At 54.8% G+C, this 22,564-nt stretch overlaps 10 protein-coding genes across 10 annotated transcripts; 6 read left to right on the top strand and 4 right to left on the bottom strand.

Annotated features, from left to right (window-relative positions):
• Window positions 1-308: 308 nt before the first annotated feature.
• Dnmt1 (DNA (cytosine-5)-methyltransferase 1) lies at window positions 309-3,952 on the top strand (the record flags this gene model as incomplete). The annotated part of the gene is made up of 5 exons (XM_066151925.1): window positions 309-315; window positions 363-1,162; window positions 1,269-2,248; window positions 2,313-2,620; window positions 2,664-3,952. The coding sequence occupies 5 exons, from the start codon at window positions 309-311 to the stop codon at window positions 3,950-3,952; spliced, it is 3,384 nt and encodes a 1,127-aa protein (XP_066008599.1).
• Window positions 3,953-4,392: 440 nt separating this feature from the next.
• Window positions 4,393-6,141, bottom strand: CGGC5_v007877 (uncharacterized protein; the record flags this gene model as incomplete). The annotated part of the gene is made up of 3 exons (XM_032020916.1): window positions 4,393-5,890; window positions 5,939-6,001; window positions 6,050-6,141. The coding sequence occupies 3 exons, from the start codon at window positions 6,139-6,141 to the stop codon at window positions 4,393-4,395; spliced, it is 1,653 nt and encodes a 550-aa protein (XP_031882013.1).
• A 2,190-nt stretch (window positions 6,142-8,331) lies between these two features.
• Window positions 8,332-10,005, top strand: PHO8-1 (Repressible alkaline phosphatase; the record flags this gene model as incomplete). Its single annotated transcript, XM_032020917.1, has 5 exons — window positions 8,332-8,526; window positions 8,577-8,676; window positions 8,727-8,843; window positions 8,891-9,175; window positions 9,221-10,005. The coding sequence occupies 5 exons, from the start codon at window positions 8,332-8,334 to the stop codon at window positions 10,003-10,005; spliced, it is 1,482 nt and encodes a 493-aa protein (XP_031882012.1).
• Window positions 10,006-10,211: 206 nt separating this feature from the next.
• On the bottom strand, window positions 10,212-12,029 carry CGGC5_v007879 (putative transporter; the record flags this gene model as incomplete). Its single annotated transcript, XM_032020918.1, has 7 exons — window positions 10,212-10,368; window positions 10,419-10,490; window positions 10,539-10,850; window positions 10,897-11,203; window positions 11,260-11,569; window positions 11,631-11,829; window positions 11,884-12,029. 7 exons carry the CDS (start codon window positions 12,027-12,029, stop codon window positions 10,212-10,214), a joined length of 1,503 nt encoding a protein of 500 aa, XP_031882009.1.
• Window positions 12,030-12,712: 683 nt separating this feature from the next.
• On the top strand, window positions 12,713-14,556 carry fmo1-6 (Thiol-specific monooxygenase; the record flags this gene model as incomplete). Its single annotated transcript, XM_032020921.1, has 3 exons — window positions 12,713-12,846; window positions 13,156-13,723; window positions 13,771-14,556. 3 exons carry the CDS (start codon window positions 12,713-12,715, stop codon window positions 14,554-14,556), a joined length of 1,488 nt encoding a protein of 495 aa, XP_031882110.1.
• Window positions 14,557-15,081: 525 nt separating this feature from the next.
• CGGC5_v007881 (uncharacterized protein) lies at window positions 15,082-16,017 on the top strand (the record flags this gene model as incomplete). The annotated part of the gene is made up of 1 exon (XM_032020922.1): window positions 15,082-16,017. One exon carries the CDS (start codon window positions 15,082-15,084, stop codon window positions 16,015-16,017), a length of 936 nt encoding a protein of 311 aa, XP_031882111.1.
• Window positions 16,018-16,167: 150 nt separating this feature from the next.
• Window positions 16,168-17,599, bottom strand: SLD2 (DNA replication regulator SLD2; the record flags this gene model as incomplete). The annotated part of the gene is made up of 2 exons (XM_032020923.1): window positions 16,168-17,408; window positions 17,458-17,599. 2 exons carry the CDS (start codon window positions 17,597-17,599, stop codon window positions 16,168-16,170), a joined length of 1,383 nt encoding a protein of 460 aa, XP_031882108.1.
• Window positions 17,600-17,925: 326 nt separating this feature from the next.
• CGGC5_v007883 (putative RING finger protein) lies at window positions 17,926-18,985 on the top strand (the record flags this gene model as incomplete). Its single annotated transcript, XM_066151926.1, has 3 exons — window positions 17,926-18,321; window positions 18,490-18,730; window positions 18,765-18,985. The coding sequence occupies 3 exons, from the start codon at window positions 17,926-17,928 to the stop codon at window positions 18,983-18,985; spliced, it is 858 nt and encodes a 285-aa protein (XP_066008687.1).
• Window positions 18,986-19,684: 699 nt separating this feature from the next.
• ywbO-1 (Uncharacterized protein) lies at window positions 19,685-20,424 on the top strand (the record flags this gene model as incomplete). Its single annotated transcript, XM_032020925.1, has 2 exons — window positions 19,685-19,732; window positions 19,783-20,424. 2 exons carry the CDS (start codon window positions 19,685-19,687, stop codon window positions 20,422-20,424), a joined length of 690 nt encoding a protein of 229 aa, XP_031882106.1.
• Window positions 20,425-20,515: 91 nt separating this feature from the next.
• On the bottom strand, window positions 20,516-21,324 carry CGGC5_v007885 (uncharacterized protein; the record flags this gene model as incomplete). Its single annotated transcript, XM_032020926.1, has 2 exons — window positions 20,516-21,212; window positions 21,260-21,324. The coding sequence occupies 2 exons, from the start codon at window positions 21,322-21,324 to the stop codon at window positions 20,516-20,518; spliced, it is 762 nt and encodes a 253-aa protein (XP_031882107.1).
• Between the last annotated feature and the right edge of the window lie 1,240 nt (window positions 21,325-22,564).

Consider the following 22,564-nt stretch of genomic DNA (forward strand, 5'->3'; position numbering starts at 1 on the left):
CACCAGAGCAGGCGAAATCGGGTCTTTCCCTTTGCCCGATGCTCCCTGTTTTCAAAACATTAACTTCTCACCTCACCCTCAACTTCGCATCGTCAACAGGGCGCCGACAGCTTTGACTCTTTGAGGCGCGCCCGGACCCAACTGCTCACACAACCAACGCTTGCCCGAGTCTCATCCCGCCAACGAACATAAATCCCTGCACATTTTCACAACGTCTACAGCACACAACGCGCCAACGCCTGCCGCGTGCGCGTGTTGCGCTTACTTTCTGAGCAACGCTTACCGAATGGTAAGAATGAGCAGTCACCATGCCAGGTCAGCCCCTTCCTTTCATTATGTCGGCAGTTTCTTACCTAATGCAGGCCCCATTGAAGACTACGAGGACGAGCTTGGCAACCTGTTGGTTGCGGATTACGATGAAGGCCAAGACTGGGAAGCCGCCGATAATCTCGCTAAGATCGAGAACCGCGAGATCCTGCGAGTCTTAGAGAACCCGGCTGTCGCCAACCCGTCGGATGACGCGCCTGTGCTGCGAGAGTTTCGTGGGGACGCGCAAATCGTCTTCCTGCCGCCAGATTTTCAGCCGGTCACAAACATCTCCGTCGACCTCCCGCCAAGCACTCTTATTTCGCCGCGGTACCTTTACCAGGGCCAGGAGCTCCCTGCTCCAGTTGATCGGGAGTTCAGGGTCGTCCAGAATTTGCTAGAGGAGCATCGGCGAACAAGTGAAGGAGGGGATGACTTCATTGACTTTGAACTCGACCAATTCACCGTATATACCGAGCCGTACATGGGTGGGCTCACCGAAGCCTACGAGAAGATGCGATATCCAGCAGAGATGCGACCACTCCAACACCTCTCAATCAAACCTGGCTGTACAGTTATGTACGTTGACGGCGTCTTGTCAATTGGCGATGCTCGGTACTTTGTGCGCCAAGTCCCCTTCGAAGAGCTACCCATCGGAAATTATGGCCTGTCTGAGAGCACCATTGGTCGGGAGATATGGATTCGGTCAAAGATGAATACCAAGGCTGCTGATCGAGGCAAGGAGGACGTTTACTACCGTCTGAAAAACCCTTCGCCAGAGTACAGAAGATTTCATATGGGTTTCATTTGGGTAGCGAACCTTGGAAAGCATGTTGCCGACTACCTCTGTGCTGCGGTAGATGCTGGACGTCGCGCGTTGTTCAGAGTTCCGATCTGATTTCAGTGCATGGCTTTCAAAGCATCACGACGCCTCTGAGGCATTCACTCACTGGCGACAACAGCTACCAGGGAACGACTTCCGCACAGCAATTGTGGCTAACCTGGACTTTATCTACAAGGAGGTATATGGCCTTCTCGGTTGGCATAAGACCAAATCCATCTACATGTGGAAAGAGATTCGCGACTACACCGCCTACCCAGACACTTCGAAGAAGACACCATCAACCCCAACCAGCGGCGCGTCCTCCCCAGCACCAGGTAAAGCAGCCCAAATCGACAAGACCATCGTTACACCTTACACATATCAGCTCTTCAATCATCTGCCCTGCGGCATGATGATGGAGGCCATGGCCCCAAGCCCCCGAGCCGAGAAGTTGCGAACCGATCTCATAAGTGCTTACAAGTTAGAGCCATCACCAAGCCCCCACGCAGCTGCACACCAAGTACACAAGAAAGTTACCAGAGGAGTCTGTGTTGGCGATGTTATTTCTACGACAAGGGATGACGATGGCTCTCACTGGGCTAGAGAGGTTGCTGCTGGCTTTGATGATGTCGACCGGTGGTTTGGATTGGTCCAGAAAGTCCACAAGTTGAGGGATGAAAAGCGGTGCTTCGATGTCATTTGGCTGTACAGACCCGTGGATACCCTATGTGGTCCCATGAAGTATCCTTGGAATAATGAGCTGTTCCTCTCAGACCACTGCTCGTGTGGGGATGGATATCCTAAGATCAAAGAGAGCGAGGTTCTCTCTATCCATCATGTTCACTGGGGAGGCGCTGCAGACACGGATGCTGAGTTTTTTTGCCGGCAAACATACCTCACTAAGCCGACGATACGCCGATGGATTACGTTTCAGCAGAGCCACCTACGTTGTAACCACCAGATTGAGGCTTTCGCCCATAAAGTCGGCGATAGTCTTCTCATCAGTCCTGAGAATCCTGACGACCTAGCTGAGCCTTACGAGCTAGTCTCAGGTCCTGACGAGGAGAACATGGTCGTTCTTCGACGTCTGTCGTTCTTCGACGTCTGTCGTTCTTCGACGTCTATTTCGCAGAAGCCAACTGGAACCCAACACGAATAAACCCCGGAACGAGCTTGTCTACAGCAACGAGACGACTTCGATCGATGCCGATCGCATCCACGGCAGGTGTCTTGTGCGTTTCTTCAGACGCGACGAGCCGTTATTGCCTCCCTACGGTCGAAACGGCGTCGGCAATGCCTTCTTTGTTACTCACCATGTCGACTCATCAGGGCAGATCGTTCGCATGGACGATGCCCCTCCTACGCTAAGGCAGGGGTTCGATCCCTCAAGGCAGGTCCCCAAGCTTCGAGGAGTCGATCTGTTTTGCGGAGGCGGTAATTTTGGACGCGGCCTCGAGGAAGGGGGGGCTATCGAGATGCAATGGCATCAACGTACGTGCTATTCACACGTACATGGCAAATACCCTGGGCGAAGTACATCCTTTCGCTGGCTCTATTGACGACCTGCAGCGACTTGCGTTGGAGGGCAAGTTCAGCGATAAAGTTCCGAAGATTGGTACAGTGGACTTCGTGTCTGCTGGCAGTCCGTGTCCAGGCTTCTCTCGCCTTACCGTCGACAAGGCCACCCCGGAGCAACGCAAAAACCAGTCACTTGTTGCCGCCTTTGCCTCTTTCATTGACACCTACCGACCCAGGTACGGCTTATTGGAGAACGTCCTGGAGATCGTGCAACCACGCCGCGAAAAGAACGAAGACGTGTTCTGCCAACTGATCTGTGCCTTGGTTGGGCTTGGGTATCAGACGCACTTCTTCTTATTAGACGCATGGTCCTACGGCTCGCCACAGAGCCGAAGTCGTGTGTTCCTATGCTTTGCAGCCCCGGGCCACAAACTCCCGGAGCCCCCTCTTCAATCGCATTCGCACTATAAGCCAGACGTTCGTTTGAAGACCCTTGGCAAGTTGCCGAACGATGAGCCGATGGGCGAGCATCTGGTGATGCCCACGCCGTTTAGATTCATCGGATCCGAAGAGGCAACTGCAGACCTACCGAACATTATCGACGGTAAATTTGATATCTGCATTCCCTTCCCAGACCACCGTCTTGCACATGGGTATACGAAATACCTTCGGAACCAACTAAGCGTCATTCCTACCCACCCCTACGGCATGAACTTCACAACTACTTGGAATAAGGGTCACGGGATCATGACGAAGGCAGAGAGAGACTTCTTCCCTGCTGCGGGTCGGAGGGTCACACAAGCCTCTTCGCGTGCGTGGAGCAGGTGTTTCCCCCAACAGGTTATGCAAACGGTGACAACGGTGCCCTCTCCGGCAGACGCGCGAATGGGCAGGATCCTGCACTGGAATCAAAGTCGAACTTTGACGGTCATGGAAGCTCGGCGAGCCCAAGGGTTCTTGGACCACGAAGTGATTCTGGGACAGCCCAAAGATCAGTGGAGAGTGGTCGTAAACAGTGTCGCGAAAGAGGTGTCTCTGGCTTTGGGATTATCTTTTCGAGAAGCCTGGATCGGCTCTCTGGTCGATGAGGATGAGGCTGACCCTACGCTGGGCCAACAATCGATACTCAACGACATGAATATCGCCCAACTGAACACGCCGCCTGGGCCAAGTTCTAGGAGTACCCCTAGTGCTGGTGCCGATGCTCTGGGCTCTTCGCGTCCACCGAAGCGGTCCCTCGAGAGCACCTTAGAAGTGCAGTTGTTTGTGTCTAAGATGGCTAAGACCATTGCAGACAGCGAGTGATACGCAGTAAAGGGTTATGAATGGCGTTTTGGGGTAGAGAAGGACAAAGCATCTGGACAGACAGGCTTGCGGAGGTGATTTTCTGAAGAGGTTTTGCAAAAGCATTCGAGATACCCAATTGGAGAACCTACAGAGGAACGCAGAGCGCGGGCAGATTTGCACTAGAGCCGCATATAGAGAGGCTCTCATAGATCTGCATTGCGTACGAGATACCAGAAGCAACGAAAATCAGTTGCATAGCATAGACAAATAATTCTTCACCACGCCTGCTTCTTTGTGTGATCCTTCTCGTCTGTAATATGTTTTGAATTGATTGCGATATACTATCTAAAAGCCACGCTATTTTCCCAACCTAGATTACGTAGTTGACAGGAGGTGTAAAGCACAGGGTATTAATAATGTTTCTTTCTAATTCGTTCTCGAATGGGCGCTCAGCTCTCTCACTGGCCCTTTGTGACGGTAACTGTCTCCGTCTCCTTCACTGTGACCGTTGCCGTCACGGTCTCCTTCTCCGTGACTGTCATGACGAATCCGAAAGTATCGGGGCTGGCCTTCGCCGCGGGCGCCGTCGGGAGGACTGTCGGGACGGTGGACGGGATCGGGTCAAATGTCAGTGTGCCGGTGACGGTGACAGTGGTGGTCGCCGGTGGTGCAGATGTCTCTACAGATATTGAGCTGCGTGTGCGACGACGGGTGGAGGTCGACAGTGTCGTTGGCTCCTCTGCAGTCGTCGTGCCCTCTCTTTCTGTGGTAGTTGGTGCCGGGTCGGGCTCAACCGTCCTCGTAACGACGACGGTCGTGGTGAAGCCCGGGGAGGAAGTCTTCTCAGGCGGGGCGACGAGGACCGTAGACGTGGCGGTGGCAATTGGGACCGCTGGGCTTGTGGTCTCTGGGCTGCTCGGCGGAGTCACCTGGATTGTGGACGTGGCGGTGACGACTGGCGTGACAGTCATTGTGACCTCTGATACTGCAGCACTTGTAGAGGATCCCGGGGCAGATACAGCCTCTCCGAGAATGTTGCTCGCGACGGTAGGGTTGTAGCAGCCGACGACGACCCCCTCTGTTGTGTTCATAGGAAGGGCGAAGCATGACTGGTCGCTACCGCAGCTCACGATGTCGAAGGCGCCATCGGAGCCACATTTTCCGATGTTGCCTCTGACGCAGGCGACTTGGCCGTTACTACAAGCAGACTGCTCGGTGAGGGTGGCGAAGAGGAAATTAAAAGACTTGGCGTTGGCGAGGTTTCTGGCTGCAACCTCTGGGGAGATGGTCGCCGTGGCGGCGGGAAGCGAAGTCTCAATGGTGGGGACGCCGACGTTGGGAGAGCCTGTGACCTTGAGAGTTGCCGATGATGGGGGTATGGTCTGGAGTGGTGTTGTTGATGAAGCCGGGGTATCATGGGATGTGGGGGCGGGCGTAGATGAAGCTTCAGCCTTTGCGGTGGTGCTGAGCACAAGAGAAGTTGATGATGCGACAGGCTGGACGGTGGTCGTTGTAGTCTCGCCAGGGACGGGGAACGCAAAGGACAAAGACGACTGCATCCTATTGGGAGGTTCTCGCGAAGCGCCCTCTTCACCTGCGGCCGTCGTGGGCGGCCCGGTCGGGGTTTCAGTCAGACTGCTTGCTGGCAGGAGGGCCGACCCATTTCGAAGGCCTGTTGTCGGATACGGAGGTAGAGCGATAGAGCTGAACATGGGAGGCAGAGTGGCTACAGTGGTCGTGGAAGCACCGCCTGATGTTGTTGACGGTACTGATATCGTGCTCAGAGGAGGAGGGAGGAAGACTGCGGTGCTCGACGACTGTACAGCTGTCGTTGAGGGGCCTCGTGTGGCTGCTGATGTGCTTTTCGTGTCGTCGATGGTGCTGAAGACAGGACTTGGTGTAGATCCATCATCCTCTTCCTTTGCCGTTACTGCAGCGGCAGAGGTGGAAATATGTCTGCGTTCGTGTGAGTAAGGATCGTCGAAGGAGGTTTTGGAGACGTACGTTGAATCTGTTCTACTAGAGGCGACACTGACTGAGATGGTAGAGTTCCAGCCCCTTCCGAAACTGCGACTGATGTTAGTGGAGTTCGACCATTATGCTGTATGTACTGACAGTCTCTCAGCACGTCTTACCGGACCAGCCTGCGTAGTCTGAGATAACAGGAGGAGGAGCAAGACGTCTGCTATGCGAATACTGGAAAACATTGTGGGAAATGAATGAAAGTCAACCAGTGGGTATGTCTCTTCGTCAAGAAGAGGTATTATGAGTAAATGATATCCACAATGGGATGCACCGCGCTGGACAAAAGAGAGGGGACCTCGCGCGAGAACAAAGATGATGATCAGCGCAGATCAGAAACAGAACGCGAGACAGCAAAGCAGCAGAGGACGTGGAGAAAGAATGGAAGGCAAAACACAAGGAAAGTGAGTAAGGACAGAAGGAAAAGAGCGAAGGGCAGGCGTCAATATGACTAGAGGGTACTCGAAGAAGGCTGATGACGGAGTCTCGCACTGGTTTGAGGCGAGGGGCAGCCCCGTCTTGTATGACTGGCATGGACAGCAAACAGCCTCTCCGGGGTCCAGACTTCTGGGCCTGTCGTGGCCCATTCGAGCAGCCGGGCTGTGAAGCCGTTCGAAACAGACCATCGCGAATTGGCAAGGCGAATGGAGCAGTTTAAATGAGCCCCGACAGCTTGGGGGATTTTCGTCCAATCCATTGCGCTGCTCCGGATCTGGTGGCCAGGGTTGAGCTGCGGATGAGGTGCCGTCATTGCGACTTGGAGAAGCGTTGTTTTGTTAAGCGCCTCTGGCAAATACGAGAAGAAAAAAAACGAAGTGTTCTTGGGGAGAAATGGGACTATGTTTCTTGTCGGGTCGACTGCAGACGCGCGGGAAGTTATTATTGGCAGCCCCGGATCCCTGCTGCGTTCCCGAGAGCTGCGAGCCAATGAATGCCACAGCGCTTACACCACACGGGACAGGCGGCCAGGGGAGGTTGACGGAGTCCAGTCCATCTTGGTGCCATAAAGAGCACCACATGTGTGCATGCTCCTGTTCAGGATTGAAATGTCGACAAAACACTCGTACAATTGATGTGAGCCTGCTAGAGAAAACTTGAATGAGCGTCGACCTTCTTCTATCTTGCCTTACTCTTACTGGGACGCAATGCACGCGTGTTGGCGGGCGAAGAGCCACTGAAACACACGGGCTGGCCAATCACACAACAGGCCCTGGCCGAAATGAGCATGTGGATCAGCGCTACGACACTGGGATACCTGTCCGGGCCTACCTTAGGTGAAAAAGCAGTGCTCATCTGAGGGGGGAAAAGCCTTTAGATTTTGTCAGTCAACGCCATGCATGAGTCGCGTGATGGAATAAGTTACTTCCCGTCTTCAGCCCTTCAAGAATGCCAGCAGTACAGATCCTTTGGGTGAGCGACCACCCGACTGTGAAGCCATTCCCTTGCAATCAAGGTCAGCAGCCGGCACAGCTGATGGTGGCATCGTGCGATCTTCCACTTTGTGTTCTGAAAATTTGCTAGAATCTCTCACTTCGAAATTTCCAGCTGGGGCGAGAGAAAGCCAGGGAGAGGGGGCTCGCCTCAAAGGTCCTACCTACATCATTCATGACCGACCAGACTCAACTTCATCAAAACCAGCAGAATAACTCATTGCCGCAATGTGAGAAATCTCTCACCTTCCAATGTCTTATCAGAGTATGATTGAACAAGGCACGTGGCCTCTGCAGCAGCAGCAGCAATCGTGCCACCTTCCCCTCTGGACCACCCAGCCAAGGCCTAAATGAGGGGAAAACACCATCAAACGACGTCGAAATATGCTTCCTTACCAACGCTGCCGTGGGCACGTTGCACATTGGGTGGCGTCCATTGGGGGCTAGTCCATCATTTCTCCGTCCGCCAAGCCTCACCTCCGCTAGGAAGCGGCTTGGCATGGATCCCGAAGTGCATCGCTGATGATCTGCTACAGGTGACGGGACAATGCATTGTCATCTTTCTGCGAGACATTCGGCAAAGGCCGGCCTCAATTCCGTTATCGATGTCTTGGAAATTCCTCACAGTGGTGGTAGAAGACTAGTGCGTCCTCCCGCTCAAATCATCTGCCACCATTGAATGTGATCCGTCGTGCCAAGAGAACCTGCACCGCTGGCGGACTGCATTCGTCGAATTATTGATGTGCGTTGCATTACATGAAATGAAGCCAAGATGTTCAGAGTCGAGTACATATATAGCCGAATCATTTGGCCATCACCTTGAGAGGAAATTGGTTCTTGCGACCACCCTGAGGTCCTTGTTGCCCCTCCTTGTCCCGAGAAATTTCTTCGCCCTCTGCATCTTTTCAAATCACACATTCACTGGTCCATGAGCAAATTGACAAGATGCATACAGCTTCACTTTCTCTTTTCGCGCTGGCAAATGCCGCGTTTGCCGTAGATGTGAAGAACTTCATCTACATCGTCCCCGATGGATATGGGCCGGCATCCCAAACCATGGCTAGGGACTACGTTTCCTTGATGCAGAATGGCCAGAACGAAGGAGCTCCAGTTAGCATACAACTGGCAGCAGATAAGCTGGTAAGAGCGAACCCATTATCACGAATCCCCCTACTAACGACATCATTGAGGTGATTGGGAATGTCCGCACCCAATCCAGCGATAACTTGATCACAGACTCTGCAGCCTCCGGGACTGCCTTTGCCTGCGGCGTGAAGACATACAACTCTGGTAGGTTGAATGAAAATCATCTTCGAGGGGCATAGCCTAACAAGAACCAGCTATTGGTGTCGACCCTGACGGCAAGCCCGTTGGATCCATCCTTGAGGCTGCCAAGTTCGCGGGCATGAAGACCGGCTTGGTCGTTACAAGCACCATCACCCACGCCACTCCTGCAAGTCTGTTCTCCCATCCTTGAGGCAAAGTTCGAGACTAAAAAAATCAGGCTATGCCGCTCATGTTGCTAATCGGGGCTCCTACGAAAAGATTGCGGAGCACGAAATAGGGTACAACCACCCGCTCGGCCCAGTTGTCGACGTTCTGCTTGGAGGAGGTCGATGCTTCTTTAAGCCGCAATCAGACTCGACATCCTGCCGCGAAGATGAAATCGATCTCTTTGGGTTCGCCGAGGAGAATGGATACCACATCATGCAGGATCGTCCTGCTTTTGATGCTCTAAACAAGGGTCTTGGCGACATCGGCATCCCCTACATTGGCCTGTTCAACGATGGTAGGATCACCTGATGTTGGTCCTGACGAGGCTGACATTGTCCAGACCACATGATGTACGAGATTGACAGATCTCGTCAACCCGAGAAAGAGCCCTCTCTTCTCGAGATGGTTGAGACCGCTCTCAACTCCCTCACACAAGGTTCCCAAGACGTGGGATACTTTCTGATGATCGAAGCCTCCCGTATCGATCATGCTGGCCACGCCAACGACCCCGCCGCCCACCTCTTCGACACCGTACACTACAACGAGATTATGGGCTTCGTCCGGGAATGGATCGACAAGCACCCCGACACGATGCTCATGTCAGCCGCGGACCACGAGTGCGGTGGTCTTACGCTAAACGGCTTTAACCCTCTTCCCATGGCCAATGTTAACGCCTCCACTCAAGCTCTCATGAAGGTTTGGGAAGCATACACCGGCTCTGACAAGAAGTCTTTCCTCATCAGCGAGATCTTGCCCGAATATGGTCTTGCCGACGCCAAAGATGCCGAGATCAATACTCTCCTCGAATCGAGCGATCTGAGTTCTGATCTTGGACGGCTGCTCTCTAGCAGGTCTGGTGTTCACTGGTCCACGGGCGGACATACGGCCACGGATGTCACTCTGTACGGCTATGGTGCCGGCGATAACGGTCGTGCAATCAGGGCCGACATGGCTGGTAATTGGGACAACACCCAGCTGCCCAGGTATATCGAGAAGGTCCTTGACATCGATATGAACGAGATCACAACCCTACTCCGGGCCAACGGCACTGGCTGGACCGAAGTCAAATCCAAGCTGCGTAAGCGTTTTGATGAGCACATTGACGGTCACAACCATGGTCACTGATGTTTATGTATGGATGAAGGAGAACCTGTACATTCCAAGTCTCCATTCTGGACAGTAGTTTTGGTTGTTGCCATAATATCTATGCCTGCTACTGCAGCCTTTTGCCATTTTCTACGACAGGTACTAACCCCTTTGCCAAAGCCTACCAACGCTTTCATAATGCTCAACACCTCATCTGCGTCATAACTTCTAACCACGTGCAACGTCTAGTAAGAATACACGTACGGCTCCGAACCATCCTTAGACTTGTGCTTCCCTTGAGCTACTCGCCGGTTGTGCACGAAGTATACCAACTCCTGCAACAGCGCAAACGCCATTCCGACCGAAACCATGATGATCATCGTAAGGAGTCCCCTATCGTAGCTATTGACTCGTCAGATGATGGTAACTCTCTTTAGTGTTCGGGCTCTTACAAAGGAAGATCGTTCGCCCTGAAATATTGAGAACCGACCATTAGACCACTGATGGCGGACATCACCCACATCCTAGTTTTCGTCAGCATCATCATCCATAAGTAGCATATTACAACTTACGCAATAGCAATGCTCCGCTCTCCTGCCTCGCGACAGTTCACCTGCACCCAGGTGTTATGCGCCGGATGGTAGGAAACCGAAAAGGCGTTGATGGCCGTCCACAGTCCCCATCTGGGCCATTTTCCAACATGCGGATGAACACTGCGGGCAACCACCAAGATGGTTAAATAGCATATGTGCGCCGTCAAGACGGTCCCTCCTCGTTTGTTCGTTCTGTCGCTCATTGTTGCGAACGCAAAGACGACCACCATGGCAAGAGTGGCACCGACCGCTGCCAGTGCGTTGGCGCTGATCCGATCGAAGCCGAGGGCCCTGCTGTGAGTTAGAAAAGTTCTTTCTTGCGAGATGTAGAACGCACATGATGATTGAAGGAGTATACGTCGTCAATGGTGACCAGGTCGAGAATGCGCAAAACGTGGAGACGTAATGCGGCCACCGCCTGTAGTGGCTGACAGTCTTCCAAACCAGAGCCCAAGGGATTTCAAGACCGTGGATACCATGTCTCTTTACCTGACCGTCAATCTCAAGGCGCTTCTGGAGGATCTCCTGCTGGTTTCTCGAGAATCGGACCAGGCTCGGGCTTCCTATCGGTTTCGGGGTGTCGGGCGAGCCGGGGAGGAGGAAGATGAACATCAAAGCCACCGCAAGAGTAAAAAGACCCTCCACTGAAGCACGATTCTGTTAGTATGCTACCAATCATGCAGGATTCAAGGGCTCTTACACAAAAAAAGCCACTGCCAACCCTTCAAGCCAAGATGACCCTCCATTTTTAGGATGCCCGATGCCAGTAGAGGACTCAAGCCGTTACCACCGAATTGGCCAAACATGAAGATGGCAACGCGCTTGGCCAGCTCTCGCTTCGTATACCATGTTGAAAGCGTGAAAATCGATGCCGGAATGTAGCCCGCCTCCGTGAAGCCGAGCATCAGGCGGATGGCGAGGAAGCCGGCGCGATTCTTGACGAGGACTTGGAGAGTTCCGACAAGGCCAAAGAGCAACACCTGAAGGGAGATCCATTTTCGTGGACCGAACTGAGGGCGGAGGCGTGGTTAGTCGCCAGGCATTAGCAATGCAGAAGGCAGTCCGACTCACCCGTTGCAGCAGCAAATTGCATGGTATTTCTAGAACGACAGTGCCCATGAACATGAGCTGATTTCCCAAGTTAACGGTGTCCTGGCTCACGTCGATATCCTTGGCGAATCCCGCAGTGAGAGCGCTTGCGAGGTTCATACGGTCGAGTTGGAACATAAGGAGTCCGAGGACCAGAAGGGGGAGGACCGTCAGATCGATCCTAGAAGCCAAAGTCAACTAAGCATTTCTTGGAAGGGTCATTATTCCTACTTACTTCCTCTTCGCTCTCTGCTCCTGGCCGGCATCCCATTCTACCTTGTCGTCGGTTGCCGCCACCGACTGATCGGTTGGTGTGTCACACACCATTGCCTTATCCGTCTTCGAGTCCATTTTCCCTAGCTTGTCGACGTTCGTCGCCATCGTAGAAACAGCAGAGGGAACGCATTTTGATCATGTCCCACAAGCCGGCCATCCAGGTCCTCCTCCAGACTCTCACGATCCCAGTCATTGCCCATGTCATCCCTGCCATCTGCGTCAAGTCCCCCATCTTTCAGCTTATCGCAAACTCGGATTCCAGGGTCCAAGACCTAAATGTTGGCGACTTTGCGAACCTTGATGGCCGTCCCGTTCCGATCTCACCTTACCCACACGGGTCTGATTCCCCCCCGAAGACGGAACCCCGCCTCGGAGCGACCTCCGTCGAGCCCTCCGGTCCTTTGATGGGGTTTGGTTTGGGACAGCGTTTGCGTCTGCGCATCGCGGGATAACGCCATCGGACGCTAAGATGATCAATCGCACAGAGACGCACCCTCTGCCCGCACATGGCGCCATCTTCGGCCCCCTGTATCCCTGTAAGACTGCCCCGTCAGGCGGTTTGCGACGGCATGATTGGGCGGTCGCAGCTGTCTTCAACAGTAGGACCCCTGCTCTCTGGTCCCTTGGGCCGAACCCACGCGGTCGGGAGACATTTTAAAAAGACTCGCACTGCATGCGCGCGGCGAGGTTTTGGCGCTCTTATCTGTTTGGCTAGATTTGTTGAGATCTTGATCCCCCTCTCTGTCCCTCATCATATCTCTCGTTCTGTCTAGTCGCGTGCGTATGCCATGGGCGCAATCAAGAGAGTCGCAGTCATCGGCGCCGGGCCGGCGGGGGCCATTGCCATTGATGCGCTAGCAAAGGAGAAGGCTTTCGACGTCATTCGTGTGTTTGAGCGCCGGGAGGCGAGCGGCGGGTGCTGGTGAGTACCTAGTTTCTCTCATTGGACCTCCGGGACTTTGTTTGTCGCGCTGCGGGCCAGCTGCCCTCATATCAAGTCGCTTCGAGAGCACCTTGATGGTTGGAGATCCTGGCAAGTAAAGACCAGGGTGCAAGATGCTCGAGACGAGAACCCGGATGGGTATGTTGCTTGGAATCTTTGGCATCGTTCATTCTAGCGTAAACGTGGTTGAAGCATCTCTACCAAGATGAGATGAGACCAGCAGAATGGGACGAACCAGACTGGACGGGACGGGCCATGATGGCGGCACGCATGCACTGACACCCGCAGGATTGGCGACAAGGAAGCGCCACCTCACCTCACCGACTTCACCTCCCTCGCCGACCGTACCGCCGACAGACCCATCCCGGTCCCGGACTCTTTTCCGGCGCAGACCCCGACACAGAAGGCCCCGCGCTTCACCGAGTCCGGCATCTACCCGTACCTCGAGACCAATGTCGACGCAATCCCCATGTCCTTCTCGGACGCTCCCATCTCAGAGGAGCGGACACCCAACTCAATCGCCCTGCACGGCCCTTCAACGCCATTCCGTCACTGGACCGTCATGAGAGATTACGTCCGGCGCATTGTCGACGAGTATGAGGGCTTTGTGTCTTATAACACCACCGTTGAGCTGGCCGAGAAGGTGGGGGATGAGTGGAAAGTTGTCCTGAGAAAGGAGGGCAAAGACTCGGATGAGTGGTGGGTTGAACGGTTCGACGCGGTCGTCGTCGCGACGGGACACTACTGGGTTCCCTACGTCCCCAAGATTGAAGGCCTCGAGGAGTTTGAGAGAGCTCGCCCGGGCAGTGTCATCCACAGCAAACACTACCGCGGAAGGGGAGATTTCTGTGGAAAGGTTCGTCACTCTGTCATCGATGTGCAAACCGTAGCTGACATGCTCAGCGCGTCGTGGTTGTCGGCGCCTCCGTCTCAGGAGCCGACATTTCAGTTGACCTCATCAACACAGCAAAGTTCCCCATCTACTCCGTCGTGAACGGGCGCAAGGCCAACCTCTATTTTGGCGACGGCGCCTTTCACCACCCCAAAATATCCCGACAGGCCACAATTTCACGCATCGAGGGTCGGACGGTGCACTTCATAGACGGCACGTCGGTCTCGGACGTCGACAGCATCATCTTCGCGACGGGCTTTACCTGGACGCTGCCCTTCCTGCCATCCGTCGAGGTCCGTAACAACCGCGTAACGGGGCTTTACCAGCACGTCATCTACCACCGCGACCCGACGCTCCTATTCATCGGCGCCGTGGCAGCGGGCCTGACGTTCAAAATCTTTGAGTGGCAAGCCGTCCTGGCGGCGCGCGTGCTTTCCGGAAGGGCGAGACTGCCGCCGGCGGAAGAGCAGGCCAAGTGGGAGGCCGATCGCGTTGCGGAAATGGGTGACAAGTTTCCACTGGTGCACCCGCACTTTGAGGAGTACTTTGAGACTGTGCGGGCGCTGGCGGGCGAGCCCGAGAACGGCGTCGGGAGACGGTTGCCGCCGTTTGATCCCTCATGGTTCCAGGTGTTTCTCGACGGGTTGGAATTGAGGAGGCAAATGTGGGTGAGACTGAATGCGAAGGCACAGGAAGAACTTTTGCAAGCAGGTGGGCTTGGCGCGACAAGCGAAGCGCTCGTGGCAGAGAAGACCCCCCTTGTAACCGCGATAGAAACCCCTCAAGAAGTGGCGTAGACGAATTTCAAGTTCTTCGACTGTGAATAGTTCCAGCGTCAGCCCAAGGTTGAGACGCATCAACAACAATCATAACTTACAAAGGAGTTGTTGTGAGAGCGACGACACCTGATACCGCCAACGCGGACCGAACGCATCGGTGAGGCGTGCGCATACCCGATTAGGTCAAGAGGTTCCAAATGGCTGAAGATCAGCTAATCCTGCCATGTCTTACCCAGAACATTGGAGGCTCGTTTGCGCTGGGCAGTGCTTACATGTGGGTGCCGTCTTACATCAGACGCCTCAGCATCCGCTTAAACGCCCAGGTCGGGACTTCTCCGAGAACAGTAATTGGCGCTTAGGGAGACGTGCCAGCACATCTCTCGCGGTCAGCGCGTTTTGGCTTGTTTTTGTTTCGAGACCTCCCGTGGCTTACGGTGCGTCAGTTATGGTGGCCATCAAAAAGGCACATTTCCCGCGCTTCTATCGCGGCAGGACAGGGATGGAGTGAGCGAGTCTCGAGAGTGCACCGCCAAAATCCAGATTATGAGCACGACACCACCCTCGAAGCCGTCGAGGCTCCCGGCGGCCTCACGGCTGGGTCGACGCATCAAGGAGTTCGACATCATGGGTATTCTTCAACCACCCCGCCTGATGCCCGAGTTCCTCGCCAGCGACGTGGCTGGTTTCTTCCTCCACGTTGTTCTGGCGACAGACTGGTCGTCTTTCTGGAAAACCAGGCTGTTCCAGGCTTTTCCATTCTCGCAGACGATCGCCGAGACCTTCACCGATTTCTGGAGATCCTTCTGGGACGAGAGGTGGCATACAGAGAACCTGCTGGAAGAGAGGGCGAGGAAGTGGAGCCCTCACCTTTACAAAGCCATGCCGCCGCGCCTTCGAACTTATCGTGAGATCCTCAACCGACAACAAGCCCTGAAGAACTGTTGCGGTGCGCAGTTTCACGGGCTCGACACGCCTGAGGTGGCCAGGAACATGCTGCTGCAAATCGCCATGGCCACGTGCTGGATGTGGGCACTGTTCAAAGACCACATGGCAGTAGTGTGGCTGCTGGCCGAAATTGAGAACAGGGCGCAAGGATATCGACAAAAGATTGAGTTCTCTGTGCCTCCGGTCGTTCGAAAGGGGGAGGGAATCATGCCAGTTGCCAAAGATGAGCGACGACAGCATTGTCTAACCCGCATACAGGAACGGATTGATCGCGGGCAAGGCCTGATTACCAGATTCATGGAGCTGGAACTCTGCCCAGTTGAACGGGATGAAGACATCTGGAATGAGGACGAGTGGCTGGTTGAGAAGGATGGCGAGATACCCGCAGATATGCCCGATGAAGACCGCTTCCTCGTGAATCGCGTCGTTTTCTCGGCCGGTCTGTCATGGTTCATGGTATCGATCAGCTGTGACTTTGCGACGTTCTACCTTTCTGTCCTCCTGTTTCGCCTGAGAAGTCGTGTACTTGGATGAAGAGGAACGAGGGCTGTTCATGTTTGTTATACCCAGGGAAGGCAAATTGCGTATGAGCCATGATAAACTTGTATATTGGGCATTACCTCATTAATACCAATGACTGCGGTATCGCTTGCCATAACGCCGTGCCATGCATGTGTGACCAAATCAGCGCCGTCTTCTGAACCTACTGTTGTACCCCGGTCCTCCTTTTGCGCCGTGGTTTTTCAACTTCAATCTTCGGAAGTTGGTGTGGGCCATTTCGTTCACCTTCCTGACAGCCTTCTTGACCGTTCCCACCTTTTCCGTTTTCTTCGCGTTGCTAGCTTTGGGAGCTGCCGCTTCAAAGTCTGAGCCCAATCCCGCGTCGCCAAGCTCATCGAAATCGTCATCAGCTCCGTTGGCCTGCGTTTCCGGGACGATCTCGTCGTCTTCATCGCGGCCCTCAACAGGAGCCGACGGTCTCTTGACTTGAGTCGGCTTCATATTGACGCGTCTGGTCGTTCGTTTCTGGCCCTTCTTCTTGAATATCTTCAAAGGCTTCCCGTCCCGGCCCACCTGCTCCTCATCGACACTATCGTACATCCCCTCATCGTCAAAGCCGCCCAGTGGCAGATGCACCTGACTGTCCGCAGCAAGCAAGTCCTCTTTCGGTTTCGGAGGAGCCTTGGGCTGCGGCTCTGCACCTTCAGCTTCTCGCAGAGCCTCCAAATCATCGTCAAGCTGCTCCTCCTCGACCTTCCTAAGACTGGCCACAATGGCGCTGAGGCCGCGCACCATAGGTTTCCGGGGTAAACGCAGCGGTGGGGCGGCGAAGTCGGTGCTTTCGGCGGGAGGTGGCTGGGTGTGTCTCTTGAGAAAAGACGGCGTGCTAAACTGAAGCTTCGAAACTGTTGTCGGAGTCTTTGCATCGACCACCTGGGCCCCTTCCTTATTTTTAAGCGGCGTCATGAAACTATCCAACATCTGCCTCTTGCTTGTTGACATTGGGGTTCGCCCGAGTTTCTCTTCGTCCATGGGCGTGGCACGCTTTCTCGGCGTCGTCATCGGTCTCAAGTCGGCAGTTGTGTTGAGAGACCCGTTCTTCCTCGACGGTGTGCCAAGTTCTCGTTCAACCATGAGGTCAAACAGTCCAAGAACCCGACCATCGCGCTGCGGCGTTGGGCCGATTGATCTCGGCGCAACAGGGCTGAACAAGGTTTTGGAAATCGAGGGAGTGCTGTTGAGGTTCGCGCCATCGGGTATCGATCTTCTTTTCGAGGGGGTTTCGGCATGTTTGTGTCGTTTGGACGGAGTCGTTACAGGAGCAGTGTTCTCCTTTCTCTTTGCTTTCGGATCTTCTTTTGTGGGCGGTGCAACCTTTCCAGAGAGGATGTCGCGTACTTTGTTGTATTGCTTGTATTTTTGTGCTGCTCAATCGTCAGTACGTGAGCCTTCCTCCGTTCTCGTGAACCATACCAATGTCAGCATTGCGCTTGATGTCGTCTCTTCCCGGCTTCTTGCCATCATGGGACTTAGCCCACGAGGTTTCCCAGCTCTTGAGTTCAGCGCGTAGTTTTTGGGATTGCGACTCGTAATCTGCCTTTGTCTGGTCGTCCATGTCGAAGCAATGCTAGCAGCCGGTCGTGTACGTCATTGAAGAGGCGTACTTCAAAGTGCAGCAGTCTGTTTTGACGAAGTGTGCAGGTACTGTACTGATGTACCAGTGGATTCACAGTGGAGGTCGAGACGCGACCGAGAAACCACTAAACGCGTCCCGGTATGGCAGATTCGAGCCCGAGCCCCACTTCAAATTCTTATCTTATCGGGCCACTGGCCTCAGCTTACTAACAGCTCCCTACGCCTAGCCGCCGTCCATCAACCATCACCTCGAACACCACATTGCCATCCTTTCTACCGCGTTGGATTGTGCTTTGTGCTACTGGCATGTCCCCCGAAGCAGCGAAGAGCGACAACTCGAGCTCTCGAGATCTTCAGTCCGCTGTTCTGCAAACGACGCTGCAGGAGATCTCATCACGGCCAACGGAACCCGAGCGGGGCGCATCAGCCGACGATTGTTGCGTCATCTGCCTCGACCAAATCACCGAAGGCTGCGAAGCGCAACCCTGCCACCACCGAAACTTCGACTACCTCTGTCTGGTGACATGGCTGGAACAACAAGCAGCATGTCCTCTGTGCAAGACCGAGATCAAAGAAGTCCGTTATGACTTTAGCGACGACCAGAAGCAGTGGAAAACGTTTAAGCCTGCACCGGCGCCGGCGGCTGCCAAAACGGCAGGAAACGCCGCTGTGGCCCAGCAAGAGAGGCGATACTACTCCCAAGTACGACCCAGGCGACCGCGACCGCAGAATGCCTACTCCTCGTATCGAACATTTGTTCCTTCTCAGGATGAGACGATTGCGCGCCGACGAGACGTGTATCGTCGCCAACTGTATTCGCTCCATGTCGGCTCGAACCGAATATCTAGGTACCGAGACCTGACTCCACAGATGTTCGCATCTGACTCTGAGTTGGTGTCCCGTGCTCGGACGTTCCTCCGGCGCGAACTTCAGGTGTTCGAGTTCCTGTCCCCAGATAACGATGCGCGCACGCCAGAAGCAGACCCTGTTCGGCGTCGCAGAGCCAACAATGCCGAATTCCTTTTGGAATACATTGTCGCGATTTTGAAGACCGTGGACATGCAGGGCAGCATGGGCCAGGCGGAGGAGTTGATCCAGGAATTTCTGGGACGTGAGAACACTCGGCTGCTACTCCACGAACTCAGAGCTTGGCTTCGGAGTCCATATACGTCGTTGGAGAATTGGGACCGCGCTGTACAATATCCAGACGTCGTTCCAAAGCGTCGGCGGTCTCAAAGCCCCAGCTCAGAACGTGGCGGCTCAAGCGTGGACGGCATGTATCCTTCACGCTGGAGAAGAGACGACCGACGGAGACATCCGCGGGGGAGTTACGAAGCTCGACGCTCCCGTAATCACGAGAGGTTGAGAGAGGCAACTGAACGCTACTTTGTTGACTAAGAGGTGAAGGTTTAGATGATACCCGAGTTCTTACGCATCGCGGGGGGTTGGTTGCGTCCAGTTCTTTACTTTCAGACAGCAGTCAAGGTGCCTTGCAAATACACGTGATAAACGAAAGGTTGTGGGCAGTTGCTCACGTATGTACTGACCAATTACTCGTACATCGTTGTCGTTGCTCGTCGTAAATCTAGCGAGACTGTCACAGTTCATGTGGAACGATGTCACACTCTAGGTAGAGCACAGTTGCCGTCGGCACCACAGCTCGAGCAGCTTCGAGTCAGGGTCTGCGGCAACAAAGTAAAACGGCCCCCCCTGGCAAATCCACTGAATCAAGTGCCGAACTATATCGGAATCTAATTCCAACGCCGCCACGGCGGCACCTGGGGCTGAATAATGGCGGGGCAGTCATTCATGAGGAACCGTCCCGCCGGCCAAGAAAAGATTCCGTCCGGAGCGCGCCCCGAAGTGATTGGTAATCAGGTCGACATCGGCACCTGGCGGAGTCCCGCCCGTATCTGAGCTTAGGCCCGAGGCCGGGTCATCATAAATACCATTCTACGGCTGTCATCCCTGACTGAATGTTGGTGTGGCCAAGATCTCGACTTATAAAAAGATTTGCATCAATTTTTGGCGTTATCGAATGAACGCGGCACGGCAAGTGAGCAAAATGGCCAACTTCAACATCAAAGTCATTTCAGACCCAGTCTGCCCCTTTGTAAGCCCCGCCAACCCTCACTTACACACTCACTGGCTAACAAGAGATAGTGCTACCTCGGCAAGGCCCGTCTCAACAGGGCAATTGACCTGTACCAAAAGACCTACCCTGCAGGCAAGGAAGACAAGTTCAACGTCTCGTGGCAGGCATACTACCTGGACCCGACGGCGCCCAAGAAGGGCGTCCCCGTCAACGAGCGCATGGCGGCGCGCTTCGGCGCCGACAGGCTTGAGATGATGCACGCGCGCATGAAGAAGCTCGGCGCCGCGGAGGGCTTCAACTTTACGTTTGACGGCAAGGTCGGACACACGCGCGACGCCCACCGCGCGATACAGCTGGCCAAGACCAAGGGCCCCGAGGTTGAGAACGCCGTGGTCACTTCGATCATGAAGAGCTACTTTGAGGAGAGCGGCGACATCACCAGCTGGGACACGATTGTGGACTCTGCCGTCCGTGGTGGACTAGCAAAGGAAGAGGTCAAGAAGTGGCTCGAGGAGGGCAAGGGAGGCGAGGAGGTGGACAGGCAAGTCGAGGATGCGTACCGGATGGGCGTGAGAGGCGTGCCGCACTTTGTCATCAACGACAAGTACGAAATTGGCGGCGCGCAGGATGTCGGCGAGTTTTTGGAGACGCTCGTCGCAGCGAGAGAGGGCGGCAAGGGCGCCAGCGGGCAAGACGGCCTGTCGTGTTAGTACACTCGGCAATTCTGTACAAAACATGTAAAAATAATTTCTGAACTCGCATTGGGTATCATGGTCGTAGCCTCGTAAAGTGCCAATCTGTTCACATGTTCAACAGCCCGCCCAAGTCCTTGTCCATCGCGCGCAGCCGCTGCTGCAGCTCGCGCTTCTTCCTGTCGAGGTCGCGCACTAGCTCTTCCTCGGCCCGGTATTCCTCTTCGGTCATCATGTCCTCGTCTTCTTCTTCGTCGTCGTCTTCTGGCTCCTCCTCGTCGCCCATCCAGTGGTCCTTGTTCATCCTTTCCAGCGCGGCCTGTTGCTCGGCGACCTTGGCTTCGTAGTATGCCAGCGTGTTCGTCTGGTGTGCGTAACGGTTCCTCAGCTGTGGGATTCTCTCCAGAGCTCCGGGCAGTGCGTAAACACCACAGAGCTTCGTCGCTCCCTTCAGCAAGACCTCGACGTCGACGTCACCGCCCTTGCTAGCTGCCTGACGCTCGCCGCGGCGTAGCTGGTCGTGCAGATCGCCTCCCAGAACGGCAGATACGGCGGTGTGTCTACGAGGCCCGCCGCCGCCACCTCCACGGGTTGCCGGGGGGCCAGTCGTGACCTCACCCGAAGCGACGTTGAAGACGGTCTGGCGGCGGTTGTTGAGCTTCGGGTCTGGGTTCTGGGAGGTGGCGGGAGCTGGGGGAGGTGGAACGGAGAAGAGGGCGCGTTCGTGGGCTTCGGTGTCGCGGATCAGAGAGGTGATGTCGCTGTTGTAGAGCATAGCGTTTGTAAAGATCTTGGGAGGTGGGAATCTGAGGCGCGTCAGTGGGATTCGCGGAAGGAGGGGTAGGATGCGTACGGGAGAGAGTCGATGCCTTCGCACGACAGAGCTATTTGCTCCAGGTGAATTGATAGCATAGACATGACGGGAAGTAGTAGGCTTCGGCCGCGGTTGTGTGTTGTTTGGAATAGCCAATTCGAAGTTGTCAGCTTTGGACTCTGTCTTCACTGGTGAGAGTCGAGACCAGTGTTTGGTCAACAAATGCACCCCACCAAACAACCAGTTGCTGGCGCACGGACCATGTCGAGTTCATCCCGTCAGGTTCGTCGGTTTTTTTTTTGGCGGCAGATTTTCTACAGCGGTCAAAATAGGTACCCCTGAAGAGGCCCGGGCGTCGGATTCCATGCTTCGGGGGTACCAGAACAGCCCCAAAATCGATTTCCCAAGTTCCGTCCAGCTTCTACCATCTCACGATGCTCGACGGCCCCACCCGCGCACTCAGCCCAAGATGCTCGCGCTGATTTGGGCACAACACATGCGCAGAATTCCATGATGAGACAATTGATGCTGCCGAGACTCCAGGCAGACATTCAGCAACGAGTAATGAGGAATCAGGCTGCAACATATCTGCGTGCAGTCAACGTCGTCTGCGCCTAGGCGGCTCAACCTCATCTCGCCGTTGACTTGTTTTGCCTTAAGCCGGCGAGCAACCAAGACACGGCAAGGCTGCGTTTCAGCTACCACAAAGGCTACATCCATTCTTCGGTGACACCTGTCTTCAAGGTTCTGTGGTAAGCACGGCAAGGCACCGCAATACCTCAGTCTATATTTTGGGAGGATGACTCTGCCGGGTTAGGCGTGCCGAAAGGCTGGGCGCGCAACGTCAGTTATGACGACAGATGGAGCGTCTCATTGGGTTAATTGGGCACCTGGCTCACCAGCCGAAGCAGCTGCGTCTTCTGTACGAACAAGCCCCAACCGAGATGGCCTCAATACCGCCTCAAGACACCAACATATGCACCTCAGACACGGGGCATACGGCCTTTCCGTTCGCAACCACAGCCCGTCACTCGCAATTGGCCTCTTGTCGGTGCACAAGACAATCTCGGAGCCTCGCAGCCATGCCTATCCTCGTCCCCTGCACTGCCCAGATCTGACTGCATGCCTCGTACTTGCACCCAACAAGGCACCTTTGGCGATCAAGAGCTAGGTACCTACCTTACCTATCCGCACCAGATGCGTTAGCGACGGGGCAGGCAGCGGCAGCGGGTGGCGCCCCCAGACCCCCTTCCGAGTCCTACCACATCATCGCTAGCTGCTGACCATGGCCTCTCATTGGTGCGCGCCCCGGTCGAGTGACCAGCCAAAGGGCGGCGCCGTCGA

This window comes from Colletotrichum fructicola (genome assembly GCF_000319635.2).
Source record: "Colletotrichum fructicola Nara gc5 chromosome Unknown KSG_Nara_v1_contig04, whole genome shotgun sequence".
Classification (NCBI taxonomy): domain Eukaryota; kingdom Fungi; phylum Ascomycota; class Sordariomycetes; order Glomerellales; family Glomerellaceae; genus Colletotrichum; species Colletotrichum fructicola.